The sequence below is a fragment of the Syngnathoides biaculeatus genome, chromosome 12, assembly GCF_019802595.1.
Source record: "Syngnathoides biaculeatus isolate LvHL_M chromosome 12, ASM1980259v1, whole genome shotgun sequence".
NCBI classification, from domain to species: domain Eukaryota; kingdom Metazoa; phylum Chordata; class Actinopteri; order Syngnathiformes; family Syngnathidae; genus Syngnathoides; species Syngnathoides biaculeatus.
In genome coordinates, this window is record NC_084651.1 from 20,775,976 (window position 1) to 20,793,147 (window position 17,172).

Sequence of the window (17,172 nt, forward strand, 5' to 3'; positions counted from 1 at the left end):
CAGACGGAGGACGCAGCCAATATGGCGACCACTTGGATATCGTAGAATGACACTTCTGCAACTTTGCGCATGATGACGCGCTCTCCGCTCACATTTATTCTTTTGTAGAGACATTGAACTGAATAATGTTGTATGTATTTTTCATTACAATATATATTTTAGAATGTTTATAGGGATGACACCTGGGCTTTAAATACCATACTCTGAAAATGTTTTCCTTTTTTGGCAAGCATTTGGCAGTTTTTGTTCACTTGAGATCAGTGGTCCCCAACCAGTGGCCTGTTGAACTTTTTTACAGGAGTGTGCAGAGAGGTTGATCCCAAAAATATTGATTGATCCTTGGAGTGTCAATTGAAAATCAGATTCATCCACCTGTGCCACTGTCAAGGTCCTCATTTTGGTAATTTACTACAGGAAAATAATCTCACAAGCTAGCAAAAATTGGTAAAACATCTTTGGAGAGCTTCTTGGGAAAGTCCAAGTGATGAGACCGAAGAAGAGCCTACAGCTTCCAAGAAGGAGAAGATATCAGTAGATTTTGTTACAATGCAGATTTAGCCGAGTGCGTAATATGTGGCACAGGTTCGCGTATTTGCCAATTAAGCTTTTAAAACTGCCAAAACTGGCACTGAACATCTTCCTTGCATTTCCAAAATCATGTCTTTGTGAAGTGTACGTAAACATTCAGCGTAGTGCTAATTTGCAATGGCAATGGTAACTTGTCCATCAAGATATTCACTTACACAAAAGCTTTGGATGGCACAAAAGCGATTTGGCACTGCTGCTTTATACTATAAGACTGATTTATATTCCACAATTGTAGACAATTATTCAAGTTAAAGATGAAAGTAACAGCTTCCCAATGTTTCTCAGAGTGTAAAGCGTGAGGCTGGAAAATATCTTATTTTGTATTTGGTTTTATGTACGTATGTGTGTTACCAGCACATCTTAAAACTATGTTATGATTAACTACAGGAAAAAGTGGTTAATTTAGGCCAATTGAAATCTTCTGAGTTCCATTCTCGTGTAAACTAATTTTTTTGATTGTGACATGTATGATATAATTATAAATGAATGCATAGAGGGTTATTTTATGAGAATCTAAATCAGGAGGGCAGTGTTTTTTCCTGTTATTATTTATTGTTGGCAGCACAGTAGACATTTTCATAGCACATTTGCCTGTTCTGAGGACCGGGTTTCAAATCCTGGCCTCACCTGTGTGGAGTTTGCATGTTTTCCCCGGTTTTCTACGCATATTCTGGTTTTCTGGCACATTGCAAAACCATTTGTGGTAGGTTAATTGAAGGCTCTAAATTTCCCGCAGGTGTGAATGTGACTGCGAATGGTTATTTATATATGCTTGCTTAATGGCTGGCAGTTCAGGGTATAACCTGGCTCTCGGTTGAAGCTAGCCGGGATTGGCTCCAGCACGCTCCTGACCTTAGTGAGGAGAAGCGGTACAGAAAATGGTTGGTTGGAAATTCATTGTTGGGAAACAACCAGACAAGATAACAAACTATGTAACTAACAATATAAGACTATCATTAACCCCACTGTGGAACATGGATATTTGACCTTCTTTCTCTTTTGGTAAACTCCTTTTTGCACCAGTCTCCCTTAGTTGAATAGAAATAATTGTATCCTTAAATTGGTATGCATGAATGTTTTTTTTTTTTTTTTTTATCTTCAGTTACCACCAGAAAATACATTACTCTTAACATTTTGTCTTAAAACAAATTATCCAAGTTCTTCTTTGTTTAGAACCAGATTTTTTTGGAAAGCTGATGCTAATTGATAATGTCTCTCGCTCTTCCATTGTCCAGAGGATTCAGTCTCCATTGACAGCTGATGGCAAAGCAGGAAGCTCGAGTGTAGCATAGAGCACAAGGGGGTACCTTCTACATATAGGAAGAAAAATGAGGGCTCACACTGGGCTGACAGTGTAATCCCTCAATCAGGCCCATTAAACACAACAGAATTTCAGCTTGGACAGTGTGTTAGAGGTACCACCCGTAAATAAACTGGGACCCACTGTGGGTCACGGGGTCACCTAGCATGATAGAGGTTATTAAGTGCGACTCCTGTTTGTACGTACATCAATCACAGCCATGTGACTTAAGTTTAAATTGATTATTTCTTCCAAGGTGGAGGCACTTCTTCATGTCTCACAAGATTAGTGCCAAAAGTCAGCTACCTGTGCTTAGAGAGGTTACTTTGTCTTTATTTATACTGTTTGACTCACTTAGTTTTTAAACACGTGTTTCAGGTGCAGTAAATCTAGATCACAGCTTTGGTACTGCAGGGGAAAAAAAAATAAAAATTCAGCAGCCTTGTAATATGTTTTGAAGACTTCTGCTCAGATCAAGGTTACCATAGAGCTTGGGTCCCAAGCTAAAGCAAAGACGAACAATATGTCTGCTATTCACCTTACAGATGTCATGACACACTTGCATTTACTGTATAACCCAGTCAAAGCAGTAAACTGACCTCAGTGCAGCAATGCGTCTGCTCCTCATTGAATGTATATCTCTGTATTTTCTGTTCACCCTCCACCTCATATCTCAGTGATTAATCTGAAGACTGTTGGCAGAGATGTACTACTGACTAGTGCTTCTGTGAGATACCCTTTTGTAATCCACCCAAACTCGATGGGATTGCCCATAGTGCCGTTATCCACAGCTGTCCAGATCAAAGGTGTTTCCCGCTAAGAATTCTTTCCTCCAACCTGGCATCACAGCAGCAGTCTCCATTCCTTTAGGATTAAGAAAGCTTGGAGACATTTATGACACCTTATCTTTCTACAGTGTTATCTTACCTTTTGTCACGAGTGATGGCCAGGCAGGTTCACTCACTCCCTCTGGCAAAACTGAGAATTTACAAATGTGATCTCACTTTCGGGGGGAAGAGCACAGATGCATCTAAAGCCAGTTTCCACCAAGTGGTTATGATCAGGTTATTTTGCTGTTTTAGATAGGTCATTTCTCATCAAATCTGCATTTCCCAGCACACGGTGTTCAGGAAGGATGACAATAGAAGTGACAACTACAGTACATACAAAGCTGTGATCATATTGCTAATATTGTCAATAAAGAAACTAGAGCACATATTCAGGCTGGCATTCATAATCAATCAAAACAAAATATCTGAAATGATTCCTGTTCTTCCTTTCACATTCAATCACAGCAATGTATGCTTCAAAGTAACAAATCTTTGTTCACCAATCGCTGGACAGTAGCGAGTCATAGACTGTAACTGGCACCCAAAGAAAAGAGCTTACACATTTTTAAAATGAAAATGCCCCAAAAAACATTGGTGCTGTCCTTTATGGATATAAGAGTCACATGCATGTGGTCATGTACCAAAAATAACTTCCCAACCTCATATCAATTGATGAATCGCGTACTCCAGCATCAAAAGCGAAATCTTCTTTCCCTTTCGGTTTGTCCCATTAGGGTTTGATACGGCTTGTCATCCTTTGCCAAGTACTGTAAATCCTTTGTACTGTATCCTCCTCTCTTACATCAACTGCCCTCATTTATTCCCTCACCATATTCATGAAACTTCTCTTTGGTCTTCCACTAGCTTTCTACAAGGCAGCTCCATCTTCATCATCCCTCACTACTCACTATTGCTCCTCTGGATGGGTTCAACCCATTAAAGTCTGCTCTCTCTAACATTGTCTCCAACACACACTTATAAACTAATTTCTAATCCTTACAAACCTGATCACTTCTAAGGAGAACCTCGCCATCTTCATTTCTGCTACCGCCAGTTCTGCTTCTTGTCGCTTCAGTGCCACCATCTCTAATCCGTACATCCTGGCTCGCCTCACCCTTTATGAACTTTACCTTTATCTAGCAGAGATTTTTCTCTTACATAACATACCTGACACCTCCTTTTACCCATTCCAACTTAGTTGGACCTGTTTCTTCACTTCCTTACCACACTCATTGTTCCTCTGGACGGCTGACCCCCAGTATTTAAGGTCCTCCACCCTCGCTATCTCTTCTCTCTGTAATCTCACTTGTGCACCTTCACCCCTCTCATTTATGTGCATACAGTTTCTCTTCTGTTAATCTTTTCTTTTACTTTCCAGTGCATGCCTCCACCTTTCTAATTGTTCCACCCACCTGATCCCTCCTTTTACGGCAGATCACAATGTTATCTGGAAACTTCATGTTACAATGGGATTCCAGTCCAACCTCATTTATCAGCCTATCCATTACCACTCCAAACAGGAAGGTGCTCAGAGCTGATCCCTGATGCAGTCCCACCTCCACCTTAAGTTCTTCTGTCAAACCAAGTCTGGCATACCTCACCACTGTTCTGCTGCTCTCATACAAGTCCTGTACGATTGTAAAATACTTCTGTCCCACTGCAGACTTCTGTATGAACTACCACAGTTGCTCTCTTGGTACTCTGCTTTCTCAAGATTGACAAAAACACAAAGTAGCTCCTTCTGATCTTATCGTTACTCCTCCATCAACACCCTCAAGGGAAATAATGCATCTGCGTTTCGTGTTCTAGGCATGAAACCATAATGTTGCTCCAAAATACTCACATCTGCCCTGTCTAGCCTCCATTACTGTTTCCAATAGTTTCATTGTGTGGCTCATGAACTTTATTCTCTGTAGTTCCCACAGCTCTCCCCATCACTCTTGTTCTTAAAAATAGGAACCAGCACACTTTTCCTCCATTCCTCAGGAATTTTCTCACCCACCATAATTCTGTTGAACAAGAAGGTCATCAATTCCACAGCCACCTCTCCTAGATGTTTCCATCCTTCCACGAGTATGTCATAAGGACCAAATGCCTTTCCACTGTCATCCTCTTGGGTCCTTTTCTAACTTCCCTCTTATTAATCATTGCCAATCCCCGCTCCACCACACTTGCCTCTTCTACTCTTCTTTCTCTCAAATTGTCCTTATTTATTCACTCTTTAATATATTATTTCCCTCTGTCCAACACGCTACTGGCACTCGTCAACACATTTCCGTCCCTATCCTCAATCACTCTAACCTGCTTCACTTTCTTGCCATCTCAATTCCGCTGTCTGGCAAACCTGTATAGATACTTTTCTCCTCATTAGTGTCAACCAGGCATTCATGTCATCATATATATCTTTGTGGTCTTTGCCACTTCTACCTTCGCTCTATGCCGCATCTTCATGTATTCTTTTCTCCTATCCTTGGTCCTCACAGTGTAACAATTCTTCTGAGCTAACCTCATTCCTCATATGAGTTCCTGTATTCTAAGGTTCCAACACCTACCAAATGATACACCAAGTATTTTCCTGCCTGTCTCTGATCACCTTAGCTGAAGGGGTCCAGTCTTCTGGAAAATGGGCCAATTGCAAAGAGCCAAAAGAAAAAAATGTGTGTAGAATGTAAATCTTGATCTTTGATAAAAGCATATCATAAACGTGTTCTTAAGAAACCTGGGATGTTATAACATTTGAATAATATGATCAACATGATATAGCGTAAGTCTCCTTTTAACTTGTACATTATTTCTTGTCCACCACATTGTTTATAAAAGGTGTTCATTTTAGTATAAAGGACAAAGTAAGGCATCGCCCCAGTGGAATGTTTCCAGGAAAGGTCGTCTTGTTCCATAAAAGCTGATCTCTTTCCTCATACTTCTGCCTGTTTTTGTCTCCTTCTTCTGTGGGCTGCAAAGTCGGTCATGGTCACAGCCTGCTGTGTGCCAGTGTTAAAACAGAAAGAAGCTTGAGGGTATTTGACATCCACACATTGGTGTCTGGAGTTCTGCAGTACTTCTCTGTCCTCCACCCCGGGTCACCTCACCTGTCCTGAGGGCCGAGATGTGATGATAACACTTTCCTCTTTCTTCCATTTCCACTTGACATCACCCTGACTTAGACGTTGAAGCCCTCATCCATGATGATCTTAACGTTGTCTCTGCGGATGTTTGTGTACGTATAGTTTAAATATTACTGTCATATGAAATGTACAAATCACTGATGTTGTAGTGGTACACACGACTGCCTTTGGTGCGGGAGCGTGGGATCGATTTCCACTCAGTGATGGTGTCGATATCTCCCCTGTGACTGACTTGCGACCAATTCAGGGTGTAGTCCACCTTTCGCCCGGAGCTAGCCACAATAGGCTCCAGCTTTCCTGGAACCCTTGCAAGGATAGGAGGCTTGGATAATGACATGACATGACATGAAATCTACACCCGTTTTTGAAGTGTGAGACAAGTGTGCCTCACCTCAGAGTGCATGAAACAACTGGTCAGTATCAGTTTTAAAATACCACCTATCCAATTCTTTAATTATAACATCCATCGATGCGTTTTCTGAGTAACTTATCCTCACAAGGGTCACAAGAGTATTGGAGCCTATCGCAGCTATCATAATTTCCGCTAATAAAATAAGAGGTCTGTCAGAGTAGGGCAGTAAAAGTCTCTCCACAATTACATATTGCATGTGCTAAATGGCTTACTCAACACATTTTGGGAAATAGGCACTTTTACAAAAATGTGTTTAATATTAGCACTCCTTTAAGATGCTTGCATTAAAAGGTCTTTCCAGTGTAGTTTTTCCACAGCAGATTTTTTTTTTTCACTTGCCGCTGGTGATTTTTAAAATATAACATATCTCAACCTTTGATAAGATGTTTCTTTATTGTCGACAATTCATCCAAGTGAATGGCATGTTGAGACCTTGACTAACTCCAACTTTAGAGATGGAGTGAGATCCTGATAAAACACAGGTCCTACTTTAAGAATGGAAAAATTTTTTTATTATTATTTTTAGAATTCAACAAAAGCATACCTGTGAGACATGTTCTCACTGGGAAATCAGTTCCCCCCTCCATACAGTATACCTAAAAAATGTAGCCGCACAAGCCCATTGAAGAATCTCAAAGCCGGTGAACTCGCTGGAGTATATGAGTACCAGTAGTTGTTTTAAAAGAAAAAAAAAAAGCAAAGGATGCACTGGAATATTTCATTGCACAGATGTGCAATTAGCTCAATGATTTCCTTCCTCTCAGTTTATCAGGTGGGGTAACAGCACCTTTTCTCTTCTTGAAAACACCTGAGCTGTACATGTTTGTTGTGAAATTTTGTCCAGTAGATATAGTAAGTGGAACATTGGCTAGATGTTTTCAGTAAAAATATATTCATTCTGTTTAATGTTGTATTACATAAAAAAAGGAGACACTAATCTTTCTAATTAGTTTGATAATGCTATTAAATGTTGCCAAATGACGTGAAAGTGTTTAAAGAAAAGGTCGAGGAGATGCCAATTAACACATTTGACAAATTTGCTGTGGTCATTTCTTGGATAATCTGCCTTTTCATATCACGGGATGTAATGTGAGAATAATATGCAAGTAAATTTGGCATCAGTACCTTTTTTTTTTAACAAAAAACACGTCCTAAAAGTCTACCCCCCACCAACTGGATCACACTGCCGTCTGTTTGCTGTTCTGTGCTTTGTGTTAAAGTAGAGAGGCCTTCAGCAGAAATAACATTGTACCACCTGAGTCCTCATCAGCGCCTCAACATGGCATATATTCCATCAGTGCACCTCAGGAAGACAAATCTCCCTGAGCCGGTCGCATTCCCAACATATGACAGAACCGATCCAAGGAGCACAGAGACCCTGGAGGGCCCCACCATCACTGCAACTGACGACAGCGTTACACCTCCTGATAGATGAACTTTCACAAAAACCTTCACACTACACAAACACCGAAAGGAGAATGAGTAAAATACTGTAAGTCCGGTACACGTAGTGCTCTTTTTTTTTTTTTTTAGGGAACTGAGCAGGGACCACTTAGGAGCAACTGCAGGTCCACATTTGTTTCTGTGATTTTTGAGTGTTTTTGTTTTCTCAGTCTACCATGGTATTCATGATGAATGGGTGGGGAAAAGGGTTTGAATGTGCATGACCATTTGCACCCCCTTTTACCAACCAGAACATTGTGATGGGGTCCTTTTACAGCATCAGCCACGTAATGCCACTAGATAAATGTTTCCTGTTAGTAACTAATTCACAAGTTTCATCTTTACTACTTTAACATTTTCTAAGTAAAATGTACGTATGATATATATTACCGATATTTCTAACTCGATATTCCAACATTAAATCCAAAGGAATTGTTTCTTGATATCATGACTGGACTGCAAAGCACAAAGTGCGTGTAATGACTGTTAAACAGTGACCTGAATCTATGTGGATGGGGCTTGGTTTGTTTTCTAATATCTGCTGTCAATCAAGAGTCCAGTAAGATCAGATCTTTTTCACTTGCCCCTCCCCTTTGTTGCTCCATTTGTCTTTTTGTGGGGAGATGTAAGAGCAGTTACAGAGTTTATTCTGATGTGTTCTGGGCATGGGCAGCACGGTGGATCAGCTGGAAACTGTTGGCCTCACAGTTCTGAGGTCCCAGGTTCAATCCCAGACGCGCCTTTGTGGAGTTTGTATGTTCTCCCCATGCCTACGTGTCTTTCCTCCAGGCACTCCAGTTTCCTCCCACATCCCAAAAACACACAGCATTAATTGGACACTCTAAATTGCCCCCAGGTGTGATTGTCAGTGTGGCTGTTTGTCTCGATGTGCCCTGCAATTTGCTGGCAAACAGATCAGGGTGTACCCTTCCTCCTGATGATAGGCTCCAGCACTCCTGCGACCCTCGTGAGGATAAGCGGCTAAGAAAATTGATTGATGGGTGTTTTGGGTGTATTAAAGTCTTCTTATTTTTTGTTGGACTTAATAATCAGCACTGTACTGTCGTTCCTACATAGTATTTTCTCTGCTAATATTACGTAATGCATTTCCATACAGTTTGCTATTTTTTCCCGCACCACTCAATGGTGGTTCTGGAGCAATTTTACTGAGGGGGCCCAACTGGACCCAGGGGCTTTTTCACAGTGGCACATTCAACCCGTTTCTAGCTTAGCCTGTTTAATCTTAGTACAACAAAAAATAAGCAAACCTACAATATTAGCCTTTTAATATTATTTATATACTTGGTTCCTCTCCATTTGTTTTCCATTTTTGAGACAAAAGGGCATTAATAAATGACAATGAAGCAGTCATTGACACAAGGCCATATGATGTTGCCCAAAATGCTGTAGAGAAGCAAATTAAGAGCATAACAGAGAACGCGCAAATAGACTTGGGAAACATTGGGTGTCAAAGAAGAGGACGCTGTCTAGGAAAGAGAGACGCATAAAGATTCTGAGAGTAAGGAGGCTGAGAGTGAAATACATGAGTATGACAGACAAACAAGAGAACATAAGAGAACCGGTACTGTATGTGAATATACTAATGCTGGACTGTCAGGTCTGTGATGCTGAAAAGATAGATTTCCGTCCCTTGTGTGTGTGTGCGCATGTGTAGGCATGTATGTGCATGTGCGCACACATGTTGAAAATTTTAACAAAAGATGTTGACTTTAAGCAAATTTGCTGGTACAGAGACCAGTCAGACAAAACAGTTGTGTACTGAATACAATAAAAATCTCATGACCCATCGGTACGGAGGGAGGACCCAAATGCAGGACTCCGGAGATGCAAAGGTAGTTCGGGAAAAGGGTTTATTCGGTCCAAAGTCGGGGATCAGGCAGACAGTCAAGTGGGGCAGCGGTAATCAGGACGTCGGGCGTAGAGAGCAGGTCCACAGGCAGGCAGGGGTCAGTACACGGAAGATCGATCAGAGAAGGCAGGAGTATCAAAGACGTCAAGCTTACGGACGAAGGACAGGCGGAGGTTGGTACACCAGGGTTGACGATCAAGAGTACGGGAGTGTAGGAAGGGGGCATAAGTTACGACGATCTGGCGAAGACCAGTCGTCCCCTGGGTCCTATAAATACCGGGGGGAATCAGCGAGGATGAGGCACAGGTGTGCGCCTCCTAATCAGCGCCGGTGGGCTGAGACACGACCAGCCAGGGCTGGAACGGCAGAACCGTGACAAAAAATACAATGTAGTAATGTAGTAATGTAGAGTATTCATACAGTTAATAGCATAAATAAATAAATTGTCAAAAAAATTAGGCAATAGTGTATGCATATACTGTACAGTATGTCTCTTCATTTGAACAGTAGACAAACAATGGAGGTGAATACATTACATAACTTTTCAGCAGCCCAGCCTAGTACATAAATATTATTATTGTAATAGGCTCCTGCTGCTTGGCTTTGTGTTGAAAGGTCAATGGATGGTTAGTCACCAATGTCTTCTGACTCAAAGTTGTAACATTATCGTGTGTGGAAATTTTTTGCTATTTCTGAGTGCTCTTATTGGAAAAAAAAAACTGTACTCTTGCAAATTACAGCTAAATTTACTCTTAAGCATGGTGTTCAGTGTTGAAATCCACTAAAAGATCCTGCGGTGTAGTTTACTAACACTTTAATTTTTAATGGACAGTTGTAGGATGTAGTACTCCAATATTCCCCAAGTATTGCCAAGCATACCCGACTCGTATTTCCATTGTTAAATATGCCTTACCAACTAACTAACTATTGAATAAAAATAAATCTAACCTAAAATTACCCACTATCTATTTTAGAAATACTTTGCTGTACTTCCAATAGTTATGTACATTAAATGTTAGACAATGCATGTTGGTGTGTCTACCATACTTGTACATACTTGATACTTGTACTTTTACTCCAGTATCACTTTCAAGTAATATATTTAATGTCTAGGTTAACTGGAGCCTGAGAAACTATTATGCAAAGATTTACCCATCCAGACACAGGATGAAAATCCTAACTCCCCACAAAAATATTCCAGTGGAGGTTCAAACCTAGATCTCCTGATAGTAAGGCAAACCTGCTAATCCATCTCACTACCTGTTATATCATAGATGACACCATGATAGTGTCACGTCCCATCGGAACGAGAGTAGGACCCAAATGCAGGACTCGGAAGATGCCAGGTAGTTCAAGGAGAAACGTTTATTATATGCAGAGGTAGGGGATTGAGCAAGGCAGTCCGGTGCAGCAGCGGTAGTTGGGACGTCGGGCAAAGAGAGCAGACAGGCAGGAGTCGGTACACAGGAGAACAATCAAAGCAGGCAGAAGTAACGAAGGAGTCAGGCTTACAAGGTTGGTCGGAGAACATGCGAAGGTCGGTACACACAGGTTCGATCAGGGATACCGGAGCACATGAACGGGACATGAAGATCAACGAACTGGCGCCGGCCAGTTGTCATCGCGGTCATATAAATCCATAGCATAATCAGGCTGCATGAGGCGCAGGTGTGCACCTCCCAATCAGCGCACCTGCGCGGGCACCCGCACAGCTCGTGCTGGAGTGGCAGGATCATGACAGATAGCAATAATTCCTATGAATTGCCAAACCATAATTACCAAACTTTAGCTGTCATTGAAATTTTCCAGACGTTATCAGCCCCTGTGCAGCCTGACTAATCTATCAAATCGTACGTGAAATGCGTGAGCTGTTTTACTCAAAGCACCTGGTACTTCATGTTTTATACTATGACTGATATGAGCAGCATAATTATCAAATAAATAAAGAGCCTTGAAGTAACTCCTCACTGAATTGGTTCAGTCTATCCATGCCCATTGACGATGACCAGATGTTCTATTATGTGTGAGCTAGATCCAGGATGTCTCAGCCTAATTCCCTTTATTTTTCTCAACGCATTACACAGTGAGCACAAATGTGGACTTTATAACTCATTCAATTTCCCTCTCTGGACTTATTTTAATGACACTCTTTTCCTAGACAGCTGTTTGTTTTTTTTACCATGTTTTTTTGTTTTCTTCACATCTGTTTGCCAATACTACATGACAGTGCAGGTTGAAATGTTGCTATAAAATTTTAATTTTGTGCACAATATATAAAATGGTAATCATGCTACAAAGTAAAGTACATCTTGAGGAGTCGGATGGCCTAGAAACTGACTTGGCGTGCTGGTTTATGTTCTTAGTGCAAAGTTCCTGCAGCCAAGTTACTAAGGACTGAACGCTCAGTGAACGATTTGCAAACACGCAGCCTAATGCAGCCTCAGAGCTGAAATGCTGTCACTGCTGGCCTGCATGCAACTCACATCTTGCTTGCAGAGGAGCTCAGCAACACGTCTTTACCACTTTCAGTGCAACTCAATTTTTCCTGAGAGGCAAAAACGGAAATAAAGGGGCAAAAACACTGAAAGGAAGACAAACGCCTATTAGTCAGACAGCGGAGAGTTCTGTGAATTGTAGTTTCATTTTTGCTGTCAAGTCTATAAACTTTACAGAACAGTTATTTATTGACTTTGACCTCTAGATCTCTTGCGTGTGAGATGACATCATTCAGGACATGTTAGGATTGATTGCTTTCGCTTATTCGTTTTTCCACACATTCACCTTAAAATGTCTTTGCAACACTTGCAAACCCATTTCATAGGTCATACAATGTTGTATCAATGGCCATGACACAGGAAGAAAAAAACAGATCTGAGAAAGTGACCTGTGCAATAACCAACCACCTACGAATGTAACATGGCCCTTGTACCAGTTGATATGGGTTGAAATTGAGGTCTTGACCCCTGTCATGGCAGCAAAGAGAGTGTCTCTCACAATCTCTGGTCTCTTATTCGGAGATTATTATATGGAGAAGTGCCCATGTTGGTTGGTTGCCTTTGTAGTTATTTTTCATTAGATGTAGTATATGAAGTCTGTACCATTCTAAACACTCCAGGCCTGATTTATTACAGGCTTGCGTGTACAACAACGGGTGTTAGGTTGACTGCTCAAGCAAACAAGAAGTGGAAGCAGTTACAAGTAGGGCAGCTAGAATTGTGTCTAGCAAATGCACAAAATTGCTGCAGTCATTTTGCGCACTCGAGCTGGACTTTAAGTACATAGATGAATTTAGCACACCAAATGAGATTTGTCAAAACAGAGGCAAACTGATTTTGTCTCTTTAAATTGCACGTCTGAAAGGCAGGTGCAAACTAGCATACAAAGTGGTGCCAGAAAAGTACAAAAACAAAGTTAGAGGCCGTGGGGACAACTCTTCCACTCGTAAACATTTGTGAAATGTCAGAAACAAAAATGATGCCGGTATAAGGTGGATTCATCACTGCTCGCTTCGTAATTTCTGGATGATCTGATACGGTTTGTCACAAAAATGAGCCATGCCAATTATCACCTGTGACAAAAAAAAAAATACATCAACACTGCAAACATAATTTCCCCGCATTCTGAGTATTGATGTTGTTATCAGCCAGGTTTTAAAGGATGTGTAACCCAGGGTGGGTAATACAATTCATGCAATTTGTTAAGTCAAACAAACCATGGCTTTTACGCAGTTGGCGGCTTGCTCAAAATTAAGAGAGACATACAGTATATTTCTTTTTTCCATTTCTTCTATTCACTTCCACTTTCAATTCCATCACTTCAAATTGCATTTTGTTTGCGGTATGTATGTGGCCTTGAGGCTGGAACATCATAGGAAAATCAGTTCAATGAAATAGAATGATACAATTTAAAAAAAAAAAAAAAAGCTAGGCATTGCACACATTTATTGACATTGTTTGTCTTTCCTTTCATAGGTTTTCCCAATGAGCCTGCAGGTGACATTGCCCTGAACACAGTTAAAAGTTGGATCGAGGAGAATCCTAATACAGTAAGACATGTTTGTGTATCCCCCAGTATCTGTTTTCTTTGACTTGTCGTAAATGAGCATAATTGGACCAGCACAGTGACACAAAACACTCATTTCCACGCGTCCTTGTACTTTATGACATCTCATCTATCTGCCTCGCTTGATCAACCATCAAGTTTGAGGTCTGCATTCCTTATCAAATTAAAAGCCGGTCTGAGACTAATCAGACCTTAAATGGTCTGTTAACTTTTTAATTGGTCTTGGCTGAGGATTATGAGCAAACTCAAGTACATAAGCACATCAGATGAAATAACCTATGATGGGTTTTTGTTCCATGAATTACTGAAGTCTCGTAGTCAGGACATGACAAATTCATCCTACTTAAAGAAATTGTACAAAGTGATTTATTTGGCAGTACACATTATCTCAAGTGAAAAAGCTTCTGAAATTGAATGAATGAAGCAATTAGACGATCCCTTTTCATTCTACAAAATATTTGTCATTTGGAATGACAACTCTACCAGTGAGTTGATGAAATTCCTTTTGTAACAATACAATACAACAATATAATACAGTACTCAGCATGGAGGAAGAATCGTGACATGGTTCAGTTCACAGCTCTGAGATTGAAAGTTCAAATCCTTCTCGAGTTACTTGCATGTTCACTGCAGGATTGTGTCTGTCTCCTCAGAGTACTCCAGCTTCTTCTCACCTTCTTAAGACATACATGAGTATTTTGACTCCAATTAAGGCTCTAATTTGTCTTTAAGTGTGAATATGAGCATGAATGGCTTTCTCACTATCTGTGGCATACAATTGGCTGCTGACCAGGGTGCACCGTAGCTATCACCTAAAGAGAGCAAAGACAGGCTCCGGCTCAACCACAACCCGAGTAAGGATAAGCATTTTAGAAAATGTATCAACGTATACTGGAATGTACAGTGGAACTTCGATAAAACAGTCCCCAGTATAGTGGATATCGGTTAACACAATCCATCGGGACTGAGCAATGAATCCAAAATGAGTTTCCATTTGTCATTCAATCTGCCCTTGACAAAGTCTGTTAGTTCCAAAATTGGCCGCTTTGTAAGTGACGTGTGACAAGACTCTGCCTGATGATTCCTGTAAGGTGCATCTGGGGAACCTGTTGACACACTGTTATAACACATTTTCATATAGCATGCTGGTGACTGTGAATCACAAGCTATTAACATGACTGTTGGGTTCGCTGAAGACTTTAAATTGCCTATACAGTAGGTCTGAGTGTGAGTGTGATTGTGATTGGTTTTATGTCTATTAGTGCCTCGCAATTAAATTGGGACCAGCCCAGAGTGTATCTTACTTCGCACCCAAAAATCAGCTTGGATAAGCACTTCCATAAGCATTTACATTTCAATAAACAAAATGTGCATAGTGACATATGGAGCGTTTACATTGTGTTGCACAATAAATATGCAGCTGTATGTTCCTTTTAAGAAGAGCAGAACTGTACATCATTGCAGCTTGTGTCCATTCAGTTATCGGTAATGTTTCTTTTATCAGGCACACTGTAAAGTCATTTGTTGAGTCCAAACAAAAGCATAGTGCTGTTATTGTACATCCTTCACTCAATGATATGTAGTCTATAATTGCCTTACAAATGTTGTCACTGAAGTAGGAAGAATAAGTATTAATCATGCAAGGACCAGCAGAACTTAACCTGCTTGTTTATCTGCAGTTTAGTGAGTGCTATGCTGAAGAGCTAATGTGGACAGTGTCCACAGAGATGATTCATTTGAGGACAACAATAAGGCCACTGCTTGGGGGAAATGCTGTGCTATTGTGTCTTAAAATCTGTACAATAGGCTCGGAGAGGATCTGACACACTTGGGTGGCCGAGTCTTTTCGATTCTCTAGTCTGCATATTGTATCTGCATCTCTTTAGTGAGTGAAGAATTTGTATGATATTGATCTGATGTTGAGGTCACAGCAACGTGATGCATGTAAACATGTATTTGACGTTTAAAAATGTGGTAACATCAGGACTTCGTTGTCCTCCAGTGTGTTGTTGCTTCTCCAAGACTGGAATTGAAAAGTCGTGAACAGTGTGAGATTGATTAGCCTTGTGTTTATCTCCTGTGCCAGCATTCTAACACTGATGCACTCACCAAAGAGCAGCAATGTCGCACCCAGGCTGCCATTGTCAAAGAATAAATAGCATCTCTGTGGCAATCTAGAGAGACCTGAGTGCAAGAATGATTTTTCAGATCACAATAGATTAAAGAATGAATGAGCTCTATCTCTGCAATGGTATGTGCAATAGAATTTTTGGGTAGAGTGGAGGGTTCTCATAGATTAAAAAAAAACAAAATAGTCATTGATAACTCAATACTCATCTGGTCTTAGTTATTTCTTGTTTTCCCATCTAATTGGCTCTAATTCTGCCTGATATTGTTTTAATCTGTACATGAAAATGTATTTTACAACCTGTGCTCTGGGTATCTAAGCTTTTTCATTTAGCGCCTCAACAGCCCAATAGATGTCATCTCTGACGCAAATCTAAGTTTGTAGAAGACATTAATGTGCTCAGCTACCCCAGTCCACTCAGGAAAAACCCATATATACAGTTAATATTTAAGATTGACAATTTCCCTTTCTTTCAGTTTGAGTTGTAAATTGTTAATAAATGCACCCGGAATATTTGTTTTCCACTCTCCTGCTTGTATTCGAATGATCAGTTTATATTTGCACCATTTGTCTTTCGACACACCAGATTTAAATGTAATCTTAAATCTATGTTAGGGCATTAAAAGTGATTTGTGACACATGCCAAGTGAATAAATACAATACAATTTGTGAATGGAGATTAGTTTAGGACTCCGTCTGTTTCGACAAGATGAAGCCAGCTATACTAAATTGAGGCATTTATTGTCAGTGAGTTAAGATGGATGTTTTCTTATATTAAACTGTATTGTATGCTTTGCCCTTCTTAGAAAAAAACATTTTTGGTGCCGAGCTTCACCTTGGCTGTGCTAAATGGGTAAAACCATATGTGCTCCAAACACTTATTAACTGCATGTGTTCCATTCACACACTTATAAAAATGTGTCCGCCTCTAACAGTATATATATATATATATATATATATATATATTTACTGCAAATATTACAGTCTAATAAAAGATCTGAAAAATCATGTGAAGTGTAACAACAATATATTCTTTCCAATACAGCTCTTAGAGCTCATTAAATTGTGCAGGCTGCACCCAATTGAGTGCGTATAACAACTGGGAAGCATCAAGTGAATGATCAAAAGTGGCAGGAACTCATTCTGAAGGATGTGGCTTTGTAACCATAGATGTGGGTTTGCTCCCTCACCTCTGTTGAGGAACCCTTCAGCAAGACATTCCAAGCACACTCTCTACATACAAAAAAGTTTGTATACTCATACTGTTTACTGTCCGATTATTCAGAGCACCATATTCCGAGAATGGCAGAGTGCACTACCACTGCTCTGATGATGAGAAAGAACAACCAGAGCGTCAGGTGGGACGAGATGTTGACAAGTACAACTGACACATTCAATATGGCGGATGCATTGG

The 17,172-nt window shown here is 40.4% G+C and overlaps 1 protein-coding gene across 3 annotated transcripts in view; it reads left to right on the top strand.

The window, feature by feature from the left end:
• Positions 1-17,172, top strand: part of macrod2 (mono-ADP ribosylhydrolase 2) — a 460,594-nt gene that overhangs the window by 338,198 nt on the left and 105,224 nt on the right. For all 3 annotated transcript variants that reach the window (XM_061836387.1, XM_061836389.1, XM_061836388.1), the window contains exon 10: positions 13,540-13,613. In XM_061836387.1, coding sequence (XP_061692371.1) covers positions 13,540-13,613 — 74 coding nt within the window. The remainder of the gene's footprint in view (positions 1-13,539; positions 13,614-17,172) is intronic.